The 16,639-nt window shown below is 43.0% G+C and overlaps 1 protein-coding gene and 1 long non-coding RNA gene across 7 annotated transcripts in view; one reads left to right on the top strand and one right to left on the bottom strand.

The window, feature by feature from the left end:
- dagla (diacylglycerol lipase, alpha) overlaps positions 1-3,597 on the top strand; it is a 34,706-nt gene extending 31,109 nt beyond the window's left edge. For all 6 annotated transcript variants that reach the window (XM_088992018.1, XM_088992020.1, XM_088992021.1 and 3 more), the window contains one exon: positions 299-3,597. In XM_088992018.1, the coding sequence (XP_088848144.1) occupies positions 299-1,340 (1,042 nt within the window). In that variant the 3' untranslated portion in view covers positions 1,341-3,597. The remainder of the gene's footprint in view (positions 1-298) is intronic.
- A 1,477-nt stretch (positions 3,598-5,074) lies between these two features.
- LOC148900378 (uncharacterized) lies at positions 5,075-16,046 on the bottom strand. The gene is made up of 2 exons (XR_016114445.1): positions 15,736-16,046; positions 5,075-6,544 (listed from the first exon to the last, which is right to left on the bottom strand). It is a non-coding gene; the product is annotated as an uncharacterized LOC148900378 (long non-coding RNA).
- Between the last annotated feature and the right edge of the window lie 593 nt (positions 16,047-16,639).

Raw genomic sequence — 16,639 nt, forward strand, 5'->3', positions numbered from 1 at the left:
ATCTGTCCTAATTCATCATGTTCCCTCAAGGAAACTTTGCTGGAAGCATGGAAAGGTCCCAACTTTCTCACGTATGCTGTAACATTTGAAATTCATTGTCAATTAGGCGTGTCCCACCCTGACTTGACCAAGAGGTTTGTCCCAAGACCTTTGTGCATATTTTGTACGTTGTACACACAAACCATTGCCCCCTTTGCCTTCTTCTTCCCTTGTCGAGTTGATATTTTAATTAATGGCAATCTCGCCATGTGAGTCTTGCTTCCCTGTCACTCCTGTCCTTTCTCTTCCTCTCCTCTAGTTCCTGTGCCCAGTCTGAATTATCTCTGGATGGTTTCTCTGAGTGTCCTCCTCCAGTACCTGTAGTGTTACGCGGAGCACAGGAGCGCCTGACTGTGGAGGTTAAGGACCGCAAAGCTCCGTTGGCTGTCATGGAAAGCCTGTCAGATGCTGAATCTGTCTATAGCCTGGATTCTAGGCGCTCCTCTGCTGCGCTGAGAGGTTCTCCAATGCTTAGTAGCCTCCCGTTTCCTTTGGATGCACCAATTCCTGAAGAAAATCCATCCCTCAGCTCACGCACTGAGCTGCTGGCTGCTGACTGCCTCTGCCTGACCACACCAGAACACCTGGGTGAAATTGGGCCTTTCTTCACGCCATTGGATGCTGTCTCTAATCCAGAGTGCTCCAGGCAGCTTTCCCCTGCCACACCTAGATACAGTGGACATTATTCCCCTCAGCCTTTTAACGCAGAGCCGAACATCTACTCTGAAATTGACCCTGATGTGGAACAAATTCCTGGCGTCTACAGTCCAGTTAGCACTCCTGACGCTCCTCTGAGTCCACAAATTGCTTCAAGAGCAATGGATGAATATGAAGACAAATGGGAGTTCAGCACGGAGACAGGACGGGAAACTTCGCCGCTGCCCGCTCAGCTGTCAAATGGAAACCCAAGCCGAACAGTGCTGGAATTTGCCCAGTACTTGGACTCTCTATTTCGACTAGACGGCAGCAGCTCACCTCCAATGGATCTTTCTGATGGGGAGTCTGAGTCAGGACGTGGCTCACTTGGCCACGTTGAGTGTTTGGGGGATGAACCAGATGACAAACATCTTCAAGCCAGGGCAACACTGGAACCGAACTTGGTCCCTAAGCCCCCGCGCACTTTTGCTGGATCTGCTGACCCGTCTTCTGGCATCTCCTTGTCACCGTCCTTCCCCCTCTCATCATCTGAGGAACTCAATGACCTTTCACCTGGTGAGGGTGCCCCACCTGCCAATGACTCACTACGAACATCTCTCCCAATGCACTGTTCCAAGGAGAACACTCTGTCCTCTATGGTGTAGTCCGCTTCAAACAACTGTTTACCAAATGAAGGACGCAGTCATGCTAGATTAAAAAAACAAAACCTGAACACAAAAGAAACATATCACATTATGTGCATGCGATGGAATGTAGTCACTTATCAGAGTCCTTAGAACAAACTCACAAATAATGTCCATTCTTCAGGTGTCCCTTCCCTTCACTTTAATGACATTTTCACACTATTGCAATGACTACAAAGAAGATACCTCTCTGCATGCCAGGGGGCTGTGCTGCTTTTGGGTGGAAATCAACAACTGTAGCTTCACCAATACTGTTCCAAAACAATGTCTTGATACACTTCAACATATGTTCATCCCCTGACTTAACTCAAGGAAGGAGAGAGTCGTTAATTCAGCAGGGATTCAAAAGCTAACACTGTAGAAGCTAATTTGCATTGGCACGTCACCTTGAGCTGACATCCTCTACTACTTCCTGCATCCTCAGCAACATATTTTCTTCCTGCTCTTTATTTTTCATTGTTCATTCAGGAATGTGAAGATGGACGTATATGTCAGTCGGTAGAAGTGTGAAGACGTGACACAATGTTCCTCAGGTCTATCTATAATGAGTTGGTGTCGAGGAAGAGAAGGTGTGCGTGGGGGCGGGAGTGCGCGTGTGTGTGTGGTTATAGTCGTGTCTTAAACATTTTGTGATTGTGGCAAAGTTATTACAGACGCATATGGATGTTTTTAAGCTTTTTGGTTCCTCTTGATAGTGCATGATAGTTATTTTGTCTTTCTTTGCAAAGAGATTTAGTTACTCAGTCAGTTAATTGACAATTGAGTACTGTTGTTCACATCAAGTTTGCTTGATACCCTCCTTGCCAGATAATTGAATACCTTGACATTGCCAAATTGATTTCTCAAATGTGCTTTTGTATATGTTTACGGCTTTATTTGAACACAATGCGTTATGTTTATGACATCCCACTCTTGTAAATCCCATGGAGACTGTTACACACACACGCCATAAGATAGACACCACCTGATCACCATGGCTTTCATGTAACCACTGCGGATTTGTGTCAGCCTTCAGGCCGCAATAATGACCAAGCTCATAGCTTTCTTACTTTTCTAGTGACGCTACCGCTCTCGTGGTGAGATTCTTTGCAGTGGGGCTAGTTTCTGTGTTGTTACAAATGTTGCCATCATGTCAAAGAAATCCTGTTTTTTTTAAGATGAGTTTAATTTAAATGCGGGATTCCAGACAGAACCAAACCATGCTTCTTTAAATCGTCCCAGATACGTTTACTCTTGTACTCAAGGTGCTCTCGGACATGATGGACATCAGGTGTTTGCTTCCCTTTAATCTGGTTCACCTCGCTCTTCCTCGAGGTTGGACTCCATGGATAAATGAGCTGGTGTCGATTCTACATGTACATACAATTTTCATGTCACCATGGGTCCAACAAATGAACAGGTGGTTTGTTATTTGCATTATTTATGAAGATAAGTTTTCACTAGTTTTTCTGTATTTGATGGTAATAACCTTATTGCACTTGCAACAGATTGATGGCGGTGTATTTTTTTTAACTTCAATGTTTTGTTTTGTTTTTGTATTTTTAAACACTTCCCAGAAGTGTGTCCATCTTTTTTCCTGCTCATGTGGAAAAGTATTTAACATTTGGCACATTACGAATGTTCCATTGTGGTGAGACATTCTGCAGGATGACCGTTGGTGGAATGCCTGGACTGGAGTACTCACGTGATCTGCTTAGTTTCTGTTTGGACCAAGAGTTGTGACTCACAGCACATCCCACATCTTGCCAAGTTACAGCCTGTCACCGCACAGATCATTTTGCCAGTCCCACGTCTCTCTCACAAATACTCCTGGGTTGTAAACCCATTAAATTGCTTGTCTTGCAACCAGTCCAAGCACTGATTTGGCAATGATGTGTACAGCACCGTCCTATGTGTGTATTATTTATGCAGATATCTACTAATAAGGTAATAATAATTCCAATAACCAATGAAAAAAAAACTTTATGACAAAAATAAGGTGACTATTTAAGATATAAATATTGATATACAACACAAGAAATATTGCATCTTAAAGTTATTTATTGGAACTATTGGAACATTTTGAAAAATGGTCTTGTAAAGAAAGAGAAATATTTGCATATGTGTCGACTCCATGTTTATCTGGTTTGCTTATTTTCCCTCCTTGTCTGACTCGGAATGTATGTGATCCCTTTCTGACTGAATTTGACCATTACAAAATAAATGAAAAACAATGGTGTCTTGGTTTATTTCATGCTAAATTATTTTCCCATTTTAATACATTACTCTATTAAACTATGGGAGAAAATTCAACTGCCTGCATTTCAGTGAGTGCTAAGCGTTTGCACGCAGGGCGATTTTTTTTTTTTTTTTTTTGGGGGGGGGGGGTCATATTTGTGAAGGTTCCAGAGATATCCCTCAGATGTTAACATACAGTTGTCTTGGTCCCAAACTGAAGGAATATTTATGTATTTTAGGCCAGGTTATCTTACATTTGAGTAGTAGTGAACAGATTTTGCTTGCAATGAAAAATGATTATGCTCTTAATTAAGATATATTTATAGTCTTAAATATATATACTCATACTTAAAATACAGAATGCTTAGTGCACTGTGTGACGGTTTGGTGTCACAACCACCTTTCTGAGAATGTGATGTGATGGTAAGAGAAAAGTAACATGACATATTAACTTTCAAATGTAAGAAATTACAATACAAAAATGTTGATTCTTAAAGTATATGTAGATACGTAATCAAAGCAGGTGTTTTACACCCTGAAATGAAACGATGTACAGGTGTGAACTTTTATGGATTTGTTTTATTTGGCCACCTTAAAATCCTTGGATTAGGTTATTTTCCTTTAATGGGTCTAAAGAGTTTGATGTTTCTCTTTATTTGTAAGTAGGTTCGTTGTCAGATCTCCCAGGCAGGTGACGCGCAGAGCTTGATCGTGGCGTGGAGTTGAGCAAGTCGTGCCGTGATGTCCGTCCGACGCCCGGCGTTAGCCGGGCGTGAGTCTGAGATGATTCTGCCCCGTGGTTCGCCCAATCCCTCTGTCCCGCGACAGCTCCTTTTATACAATTTGCAAGCGTGTGCTATGCGTCAGGGTGATACGCACATCAAGGAGATCAAGGAATTGAAAGACATGAAAGTGTTGAAAAACGCACTTCAAAATCAGACACGCGTGTGACGCAACAGGGCTCCCCTCCTGGATCCGAAGTCGGTGAAAGCGATGAAGGAAAAAGAAATAAAAACAAAAGTCATTCTGCGACATGGTGAGGCCAGGCAAGATGACGGTCACCGGGCGTGGCAGGCGTCGGTGGGGAGGTTGCCGAGGAGGTTTCGTGGTGCCTGAAGTCGTTGTACGGGAGCACGGCAAAGAGTGCTCACGACTGCCAGTTTGAGTCGATCGATGGAAACTTGTGACGCAACAGGTCTTTATTTTGATACAGTACACTAATACTAGGTCGCTAAAACCACTGTACAGTATTGAGAAGACCGTAGCAATAGACAGGGACATGGGAATATAAAATGAAAGTCAACAAAGACTACTAATGATTAAGAATTATTTGTACTCAAACCCGCATAAAACATATCATGTAAAGTATCCTTGTGAGTTTTTAAGGCGCTTATAAATACAATTATTATAATATAAGTACGTATTATTGTCAGAGATATGACAGACAGACACCGTGGACAGAGACTCAGAACCAGAAAGATTGTCCCCACTGCCGGCAGGAGACGCAGTCATCAGATGACATACGTCTGAATTGTGCGCCCCTCTGCCAAGCTATTTATTGAGAGTATATGCAAATTACAGTGATATATTAGTAAAACACAGTTTTCTTGATTATAATGCCACGCCTCTGGGCGTTCTGAGCACCAACAGCTGCAAGCAGTAAAACATAAGACATTTTAATTGGTTGTCTTTTCCAAGAACTGATAAATTTGTAATCTGGCGCTTGTGCAGGATGTTTAAGCCGTAAATAACTTCGGTGGAAAAGGAGTATCTCAAGCCCCAAATTCTGTGCAAGGCCGGACCCTCTAGAATCCTGATGGAGACGACAGTTCACCTTGCCGCGCCCGTTTCACTCAGATTTACTGTGGCCATCTGCGCTTTAACTGTAGGCCCATTGTTTAGTTGGTCAGCAAAGCACGGCACTTTTAAACATGATAAATTATTATTCTCCATCATTCCCACCTCTTAATCATTTTTAAAAGTGATAGCAAACATTATCTTGACAGTGATCGTGGAGTGTAAAAAATGTGGAAAAAAACAAAATAGTAAATATAATGGCATATATGTGTCTATACTATTGGGATATATGTATATAGGTAAAATACAAGACAGAAGACATTCCCCGCAATAGCCTAACAATCAATGGGAAGCATGTATGTATATATATACCCCCCAGTCCCACCTCTTAATCATATATTTCAAAGTTGTATTTTCATTAGTCTGATTATATGACTGGAGTGTCATTTTAAATTACTGTTCAAGACACCAGATAATAACCAATATATCTAAAAAACATATTTTTCTTTTTCATTAAAAACAAATTTGGGAACATCTCTCATTTCATCCCCGCCCCTTTTTTTTTCTTGGGAAAAGAACAACGATATTGGGAAAATCCAGATCGGTCCCTCCGTCCAAAGGCCGTGAGATACGAGTTCCACATCGCTTGACTCCACACCCCTAGATAGGCTGCGTGACTGGTCCCTCTGGTCATCTGGTGGCCCCTTCCGTCACCAGCCTCGACGCGTCTGTGGTAGCAGCCTGGTATATCATGGTCCAGTCTGCTCCTGAAAATAATGGACGAGAACACAAAATGAGCGTATGTCTCCTCAATGAACCATTCTTTGAGGAGCGCCCGGATCCATGCATTTACATGGAGCGGGGAGCCCTCGGCCATGTTCCACCTCGAAAGGCGTGGAACCCCTGGCACAATTTACGGTGACCCTCGAGGCTGAGTAGCGCAATTGGCGCAGCCTCACCCATTTAAAATATCTCTCGAGGTCACCACCATATAATTTCCAGATTCTAGACACTGTATTGTATTTCGATCTTACCATGGTTTTCTGATGAACCCCATTTCCCCCGTCTGTAGTCTCCAACCGTTGATACAAACCTTCCGTCTCTGGCCACTCCGTCTGCAGTCCCCCTACTCAGGAATTCACCCGAACGGTCTGAAAGAAGGTGGTTGACGTGGAAAAAACAAAAACAAAACAAACAAAAAACAAATATACTATCTTTCCCCTTAAACGAACAGTGGAGAAATGTAAATTTGTAAATTTCTCCACTGTGAGACTAATAAAGGCATATCCAATCCAATCCAATCCAAACATTAAAAATCTCCAACTACATTGCCTGAATCAGCATAGGAGTTGATCTCCCATCAACTGCTTTCTCTAGCACCTTCAAAAACCCTTACCATCTCTTTGGCTAACCCGTTTCCTCCTAATATTCTAATCAGGAAACAATTCATACACAACATCAACAACTGTTCATCCTACTTGAATATCATCAACAACTGCACCCAATCCCCACTCTAACTGTTGAAACTTTAGAGTTCATATTGATGAGCACCTCTCTTTCTACCATTCCACCCAACACCCAAATTACCAAAACCGCATTCTTCTACCTTAAAAAAAAAAGTTTCTCGTCTCCGCTCCGTTTCCACACACTGCTGCACACACCTACATAAATACCCCCACAATCAAGGCCTCATCTGATCTTTCTTGACCCCCACCAAAACACTCCGTCCCGCAGCCCCCAATCCTCTAACACAAATCTCCTTGACATCCCCGCAGCCAGACTCAGAACTGGGGGGCACCCAGCCTTCAGATAGATAGCCGCCCTCGCCCATGGGACGCAACCTCAAAAACTAAATTGTTCCATAATGCTTTTTTTCATGTTTTAATCTCGTTACTCATGCTTCCTTTTAGATCGATTTTGGCGTCAATTAAGTATGCTTGTCTTCAGGCGTACATTTAATTTAGCATTTTTAGCTCTTGTGAAGCATCTATGAGTGCAATAAAAAGCTTTCAAATTACATTTATTAATATTATCATCATTAATCTATGAGTCACTTGGTGTGGCATATAAACCATCTTTTCTTTTTATTCTTATTTCCTGTTCGCTTCGCTGATATTGTAAAAATTTTCAAACAAAGTAGCCACTGTGACAATCGGGATCATTCTAACAAAAACAATGTGGACATTTTTTTTCTCTTTGAAACCATTTGCCGAATGCTGCCGCACATCTGACGCATGCTAGATATATTTGTTCGATTGGGTTCAATTGCATGCTGGTGTCGGTCAAAATGTTGTTGATCTCTCCCCCCACTCCTTTCTGAAAAAGAACAGAAGTTGAGGCATTTTAACAAAACTACCAAAATCAAGCACCTCCAATTAGTCAGTTTGCACGAGGGTATCATGTAAACCCCCCAAAAACCATGCAAATTGGAATGTTTCTTTCCATTTGGGATCGTAAAATAAAGAAAGGTCAAATTGGCCACAGAGTGGCTTCCAAGCAACAAAATCTCCTATCATGCAGCGAGAAAAATCCCATCTTCACACCAAGATAAGTGAAAGGGAAATGTCCACGTATGAACGTATAATGTCTGAAATTGTCAGTCAAAATTTCACTTCAGGAAAATTTGATTTAAACTAACAATTTTTTCCCAAAACGTTTGCGAAAAACAGCTTTTCATACTACTGAGACACAGCTCACGAGGCATTTCTAACAATTAACATTACCAACCAATGAGCTTCCTGATAGGTCCACACAGCTGCCACATCCTCCACACACCTTTGGAAATTAGAATAGGGATCAATGTCGTTTTCGAATGTGTCAAAGGCATTGTGAAGTGGGGGGATTATCATGAGGTCGGTCGGGTCATGTGGAGGAAATCAAGGGATCAAAGCCAGTACTGTTGCAGGAGTTCAGTGGTTGCAGTGGAGTTGCATTGTGAGAGATTGTTCATTCAGAGTCCTTTTCTGCAGCAAATCATGCTTCAGCTTTCTGAGGTTCAGGTCTGTGATGCCAGCAGCAAGCACTTTCAGTTGAGTTTCCATCCCAGGGAGCAGGTGGGATGTCTCTTGGCTTTGTGGCTTGATCGCTGAACGGGTGGCAGCAAATGTGTTTCAGCTTTCTCAAGTTCATTTCTGTGAGGCCAGCAGCAAGCATTTGGAGTTCAGTTTCTATCCCAGGGAGCAGGTGGGATGTCTTGGCTTTGCGGCTTGACAGTGCTGTGGACATCGTGGAGCTTGTCTGAACGGGTGGATGCAAGTGGCTGTGCATTCAGAGTCCATTTCTTTCACGTCACCACAATTTGAACAGCCAGCTTGATTTCAGAGATTTCCTCGCACACGCCCTCAGGCACTCATCCTACCGCCCCACAGCCATGCCGCCTTGGTCAAGCCTTTGCGGCCAGCCGGCCATATTTTCGAAGTGGAGCTAGAGGGATGGGCCAGCCGTGCTGAAACCTGGACGCATTAATTTACATTCGGTCAGATTATTTGTTTGTTAGTTTTTTCTTAATTAGAGGAGCATAGCTTCCCGCAAATTCCCTGAATGTGTGCGGCGCAACCAAAGACGTTTCTATCTTGTCTTCTCAAAAATGTGACAAGTCGATTTGTAGCCTGGACATTCCCACAGTCACCTTCTCGGCCTTGATTCGGGATCGCTGCACATAAAATAACATTCAAAAATGAATTTGTCAGGTAGCGCCATCTGAGGTGGAGGAGAGATAGAATTGAGTTGGTATTTCTCAAACATCACTTTGCACTTTACAGATCAAGTACGGTGGCCACACATTAACTATTTCCATAATTTAAATAATTTAAATAATTGAATCAAGTTTATAAAGGCTGAATCTGATCCCACAGTCGCATAGCAGTTACCAGTTCGAAAATATAATTGGTATCATTATTAATTCTTCCTTACTTTTTTCTTTCTTTTTATCAATCGCCGAGCCAGTTCCATCTGTTACAGTACAAAGGATCATGCTTTTATCACGTTTATATTGTATTAATTTACTCAAATTAATCAAGCTTTAATTGTTTCCTTCATCAGTGTCTTAGCTCAGTCAGATAGTTTCAAACTAACATACTGCATGGGAATGCACACTGTTTGTTTCACTTTCACCCCACAATGGGGAGTCTTGTACTCTTGACAGTTGCATCGTGAAATTTGAACAGAGTGACAGGCCGCCCTGATAAGGAACCACTCACAGAGAAAACCAAATCTTGCTCTTTTGCCATAAAAGACAACTTCCTGATTTAATGTGAAGGAAATAACTACGGCATCTTAGTTTTCTCATCTGAATACTTGTATGTTTAATATCTGTTGAACATATCTTGTCACCTCTTAAAACATTTTGATCTTCTTTTTCAATTTGTGCACTTTCAATTTGGTCAATTTTTGGTGAACAGCTTGTCGCGCTTGAATGTTTGTTATCCTCCCCTTCTTGTGATTTATGCCTGCATGAGGAGTCCCTCACACATTGATTAGACTATTTTGATAAACTCACATTTCCTAATTTGGTTAACAAACGCCGTGTAAATTCTTCTTTTCTTAATCCAATCAATATCCTCAACCCTCACAACAGTGTTAACAATTGTGCTAAACCTTATATCACATTTTTGGTGAGCTCAGGTATTCTTGCTCCATGTCCTGAATACCACCATCGCTCTCAGTGAGCAGTGGGACCCCCCAATTGACCTTTCTCATTTGGACGAAGATAAAAGAAAGACCGTTCAGCAGATGTTGAGAGAGGAATCGGCATCATTTTCAAAATCGGACGACGACATAGGGTGTGTGGAAAACCTACAAATGGACATTTTGTTGAAAGACACTGAGCCCGTTTCAAAGACATATATGTCTGTCCCAAAGCCAATGTACAGATAGGTGAAAGATTATTTACAGGACTTGATAGCGCAGGGGTGGGTGGAAAAGTCCACTTCCTCCTACTCATCCCCTGTCGTCTGTGTCAGGAAAAAAGATGGTACACTGCGCTTATGTATTGATTACAGAGAGCTGAACCGGAAAACACACCCTGACCGGCACCCCATCCCACGGGTACAGGACGTGGTGGATAGCCTTGGGGGTAACACCATCTTCTCGCTGCTGGACCAAGGCAAAGCATACCACCAGGGGTTCATGTCCAAAGGGAGCCGACACCTGACTGCCTTCGTGACCCCTTGGGGCCTTTATGAATGGATTCGAATTCCGTTGGACTCATGAATGCACCAGCAGCGTTCCAGCGGTGTATGGAACAATGTCTGGAGGGGTTACGGGACGAAATATGTGTCCCCTATCTTGATGACATTCTTGTTTTCAGCGGGACATTTGACAACCACGTTGAGGACGTCAGACGAGTGTTGCGACGTCTCAGGGAAAATGGAATAAAACTCAAAGCCCGAAAGTGTGACCTCTTCAAGCCGGAAGTGAGATACCTCGGCAGGATTGTCTCTGCTGAGGGGAGCCGAATGGACCCGGCAGATACAGCAGCAGTGCGTGCCCTGAAAAACAAGCAGCCAGGCACTGTCGGTGAGCTTCGAGCCATTTTGGGACTATTAAGCTATTATAGGCAATACATCAAAGATTTCTCTTGTATCGCTAGTCCCTTGTATGCTTTGCTTAAAGCCCCTCTGAATGTTGAGACTCAGCAGCATCAAAGACAAAAATGGAAAGTGAGACATAACAGTGTGTCTTCCAACACACGTATTGAGTGGAGTGATGAGCATCAGTCAGTGTTAGAGCAGCTAATAGACTGTTTAGTTCAACCACCAGTTTTAGGTTTTCCTGACTTCGCGCATCCTTTCATTTTGCATACAGATGCCTCTAACCGGGGTTTAGGCGCTGTGTTGTACCAAAGACAAAATGGCAAACTTCGCGTGATAGCCTATGGCTCTCGGACATTAACTGCAGCTGAGAAGAATTATAACTTACACTCGGGCAAGTTGGAATTTTTGGCGCTTAAGTGGGCGATCACAGACAAGTTTCGTGATTATTTGTACTATGCACCATTCTTCACTGTGTATAGTGACAATAATCCACTCACTTATGTACTGTCGACTGCTAAGTTAAATGCAACTGGGTGCAGGTGGGTCGCAGAACTTTCTGATTTTAATTTTACTGTTAAATATCGTCCCGGTAAGGAAAATGTTGATGCAGACAGTTTATCTAGGATGCCCCTTGATATGGTAACATATATGGAAGGATGTACAAAAGAAATGTCATATGATGCTGTGAGTGCTGCCGTACAAGCGGTTGACCAACAGAACGAGTCTAGTGCAGCTTGGTCTATGGGAATTTCAGCTACGTGTGCCGAGGTGTCACTAAACACACCGATAGCCCCATTGACTGTTGGACAGATCAAGCTAGATCAAGAGACTGACCCCATTATAGGACATATTATTAGATACAAACTGGCGGAGACGAAACCGCTAGGTACTGAACTAAGAAAGCATTGTCCTCAAGTTGTTTGTCTTGTGAGGGAATGGGACAAGCTACACTTTAATGACAGAGGTGTTTTGTACAGAAAAACGGCAAACAGAACCCAACTACTGCTTCCTGAAAAACACAAGGTGACAGTGTTAAAAGAGCTGCATGATGAAATGGGCCACCATGGTGTAGAAAGGACTCTTTCCCTTGTAAGGGATCGTTTTTACTGGCCCTTTATGCAAAAAGAAATAGAGGACTATGTACTGAGAGAGTGTGTGTGCCTAAAACACAAAAAGCCCAACCGTGAGACCAGAGCCCCTCTCACTAATATTGTGACTACTCAGCCTTTTGAACTTGTCTCCGTTGACTTTTTGCATCTCGACAAATGTAAGGGTGGTTATGAATACGTGCTTGTGCTAGTAGACCATTTTACACGTTTCGCTCAAGTTTATGCTACGACGTCCAAATCTGGCAAAACAGCGGCAAACAAAATCTTTAATGACTATGCTTTAAAGTTTGGGTTCCCCCTTCGAATTCACCATGATCAGGGTGGTGAATTTGAAAATCAACTTTTTGCTCAACTGAAGGAATATTGTGGGGTTGCGGGTTCAAGGACAACCCCCTACCATCCACAGGGAAATGGACAGGTTGAACGATTTAATCGAACACTGATCCAGATGTTAAAGACACTGACAGAGAAACAAAAGAGTAACTGGAAAGACTCACTAAACAAACTCGTTTATGCTTACAACTGTACCAAAAGTGAGGTGACAGGGTTCTCACCTTTTTACTTACTTTATGGACGTTCACCACGTTTGCCAGTTGATATGTTGTTTAGTTTGAATCCAGACTCTAACCAGGGTGAAACCAACCAGAAGGACTATGTGAAGAAGTGGAAACAGGGCATGGAGGAAGCGTATGCGATCACGCAAGAAAATAACAACAAAGCTGCTGCCAGGAGTAAGAGACTATATGACAGTAAACTAAAGTATTCTACCCTGTTGCCCGGTGATCGTGTTCTGGTTCGAAACTTAACCCCACGTGGAGGTTCAGGCAAACTGAGAAACCACTGGGAGGATGTTGTTCATACAGTGGTTCGTCAAGTCAGCCAAGACATTCCAGTTTATGAGCTGAAACCTGAGAGGGGGAAGGGCAGATCTAGGATACTCCACCGCAATCTCTTGCTGCCATGTGATCATTTGCCATTAGAGACTTCACTACAGTCCCAGTCCAAGGAAAAGTCCACTCGGCAACGACCGAACAAGATGCCGGAAATGGATCCGGAAGAGGATGATGAGGAGGATGAGTATTATCCAGTGTTGCATCGCCAGAGCACCCGACCAGACTCACCAGAACCGCGGGACGTGAGCTTCGTGGAGACAACCCACCATGATGACAATCAACTGGGGAATGAACTGCCGGGGACAGAGCCGGGAGCTGCGGAAGTTGACCAACCTCAGGAGGGCAACATTGGTCCGGAAAATGATGCACCTGTGACGGTGTGTCCCCCTTTTCCCCAGCCAACCCCCAGTAATCCTGATATTGGGGGAAATCAACGGCCACGACGAGAACACAGGAGACCCAAGGTATTCACGTATGATCGCCTTGGTTCGCCATCTTGTTACAATGTAGGGACAGTACCATATCATGGTGAACAGACAATGCCTTGGATGTATGGCGCACACCCCTATCATGCCACGAAATACTACAGAAATGGTTCTACAGGTTTAACCCATCAACTCCTTATTTCTAATCTAATTCCGTTCAGTCTAGATGTACGCACGTATTATATCGTCGACACAGCTCACCTTTTATTTCCAGAACCATCAGTACTCACCACTCGAGAACAAATGCTATCTCATAACTGCCTCAAAACAAAACATATGCGGAAAAAGTGGTCAACACCGCTTCTCTCTATCCCCTGTGATCGAAAGGGGAAAAATGCAACAAGTTAATTCAAACCTCAAAACATCATTGTTTTTAAACTTTCACTCTACCAAAGCATACCGTCCTCACATTTCTTCCCACTGAGGCAATGATGAATTATAGACCTTGTCTTTTTTGCTATATTAGCTGCCCAAGCGAGGCAGTCGAAAATCAACAGTACACAAAAACATTCCAGATTAAACGAGCAAAATAACATGCCTTCCCGCATACCCAAAACTAATTTCTAGCTATTCATCGTATTGTTTACTTCATATTAGAGCATATTTTCTCGAACCATCATAATCCTTCTAAATGTATCAATATCAATCACAATTCCATACAACACGTATTCCAATAGAATGCCATCCATCACTAATATGATTTTTGTCTCTCTCTTTCCTGAGGTAAAATGTAAAATTGTAACTCACGTTACCCTCTGAAATCTGAAACCAAATACTTTAGGACTTTTTTAGACCCAACTCGCATTTTTCTCTGTGCGAAAATGCGGTCCGTGTCCGTTTCAAAATAATTTTGGCAGTTTTCTTGCCTTCGGACACTTCTCTTTGCTTACAACCATACGGCCATAATATGCTAAATTTTGTTTTTGCCCAAACTTTATATTTTAATAACGTTTTAGTTCCGCCAACATCTCTTTCAGAGTAAAGTTACTCTCTTTTTATAGGCATAATTATATCGCATTATCGATTTGGTGTTTGCCATCGACGAGCATTAATTCATCAACCTTGTTTCGGCACCTCAGATCGAAGGCAGTTTGATTTCGAATGTCCGAGTAGGACTGACCACATTCCAACACTTCGTCCGTTCAAAGCAGAAACAAGTGTGTTGTCAACTTTTTATACATTCGGGGCGCCCCTAAATACTGCCTGAGATCTGCGGGCCGGAACACGCATCGCGCTACCTTTTTCCACCTTTTTCTTGTGTGGTTTCCATCTATTTTTTTTCTTTCGGCGTCGTAAATATTTACTTGAATAAACAGTGTCGATCCTTCAACGTCTATATCAACAAATTGTTTTTTTCTACAAATTCTTCTTCATCGAGGCAGACTGGCAACTAATTTGATTTAACTCGTTTCCAAAAAACGGGAAGACTTTCGCTTAGTGCCTCGACTTCACTGTAATTTACATGAAATCGCAATCTCGATCCGGCGTGTTTTTTCGAAATAAAATATATAGGTGATACTATCGAAGCAGAGCAAATTATTAGCGTTCAATTTTCGCCACATCCCCCTTCTCTCTCTCTTTTTTTTAATTGTATCTATGAATTTGGTCCAGTTCTTCACCGCATAGGGCGGACTCTATAACTGGGTTCGTTCAGTAGGACAGCAGTTCAAATTTACATTTGTGGTTTCTCCTTCTTCAACCCCCAAAAGGGTGAGGAGAACTTGCATACTGCATCCACAAAAGTCTGCTGTTTGAATCCCACTGTATATTATATGAATTACGAAACGTTATCGCAATTCCAATCACACTCAGATGCGGTCACGCCTGAAACAACCCCGCGACATAGTCAAGCTCGCAAGCTTCACACACAGACCCGCATGCTCACACATTGACTCACACAGGCACACAGACACAGTCACACAACCACAAGGATGATCAGTCCTTGTGTACCCAAAAACTAAGCTCAGTTCAGCACTCTCACTACCACATGAACTAGCTTAATTTTTTTCGAGGCTTTTCATTCTTCCAGACCTTCAAAAGGCTCTACTATCCAATCTTCAAGACCCAAACAAATAGGCTTGTCCTAAAATCAGTATCCGACTGACTTTCCGTACGGTTTTTTCCATGGCGCAATGGCCCTTTAGAACGTTCTCATTTTCCTTAAATCAGTATCCGACTGACTTTCTGTACGTACTTTTCCATGGCGCACTGGCCCTTTAGAACGTTCTCTATCTTCCAAGACCCAAACAAATAGGCTTGTACTATCCAAAATCTTCCAAGACCTAAACAAATAGGCTTGTACTATCGTTTATCAGACTGACCTCAATTTTTGGAGACGATCCTTCCGGTCCCGAGCCCGCCCAGGTTCGTTGGGATGCCGTTTGCGTCTCACCCGGCGAGCAGGCCTGGCTTCTGCCCCCAAGAAAAGGAGGTCCTCTCGAAATCTTGTTGGCCTTGCCGGTGCACCGGTTCTTGACAGTCGCCGTAGACCGCTCACCGCAGGAGACGCGTTGCCATCCCGGACGAGCCCCCAAAAATGTCAGAGATATGACAGACAGACACCGTGGACAGAGACTCAGAACCAGAAAGATTGTCCCCACTGCCGGCAGGACACGCAGTCATCAGATGACATACGTCTGAATTGTGCGCCCCTCTGCCAAGCTATTTATTGAGAGTATATGCAAATTGCAGTGATATATTAGTAAAACACAGTTTTCTTGATTATAATGCCACGCCTCTGGGCGTTCTGAGCACCAACAGCTGCAAGCAGTAAAACATAAGACATTTTAATTGGTTGTCTTTTCCAAGAACTGATAAATTTGTAATCTGGCGCTTGTGCAGGATGTTTAAGCCGTAAATAACTTCGGTGGAAAAGGAGTATCTCAAGCCCCAAATTCTGTGCAAGGCCGGACCCTCTCGAATCCTGATGGAGACGACAGTTCACCTTGCCGCGCCCGTTTCACTCAGATTTACTGTGGCCATCTGCGCTTTGACTGTAGGCCCATTGTTTAGTTGGTCAGCAAAGCACGGCACTTTTAAACATGATAAATTATTATTCTCCATCAATTATTAAAATCAAATGCACAATACAGTACTGTAATTTTAATGTGTACAATGTACAGTCTGTGTAAGCTCTCAGTCGTACAGGAGTGGTCAATCGATTTGGATAAGAAGCGAAACGTCCGACACCTTCAAAGAAGTACAGATGACTGCTGAAGAAACCTT

The sequence above is a fragment of the Hippocampus bargibanti genome, linkage group LG03 (genome assembly GCF_051943395.1).
Source record: "Hippocampus bargibanti isolate YZ-2025 linkage group LG03, ASM5194339v1, whole genome shotgun sequence".
NCBI classification, from domain to species: domain Eukaryota; kingdom Metazoa; phylum Chordata; class Actinopteri; order Syngnathiformes; family Syngnathidae; genus Hippocampus; species Hippocampus bargibanti.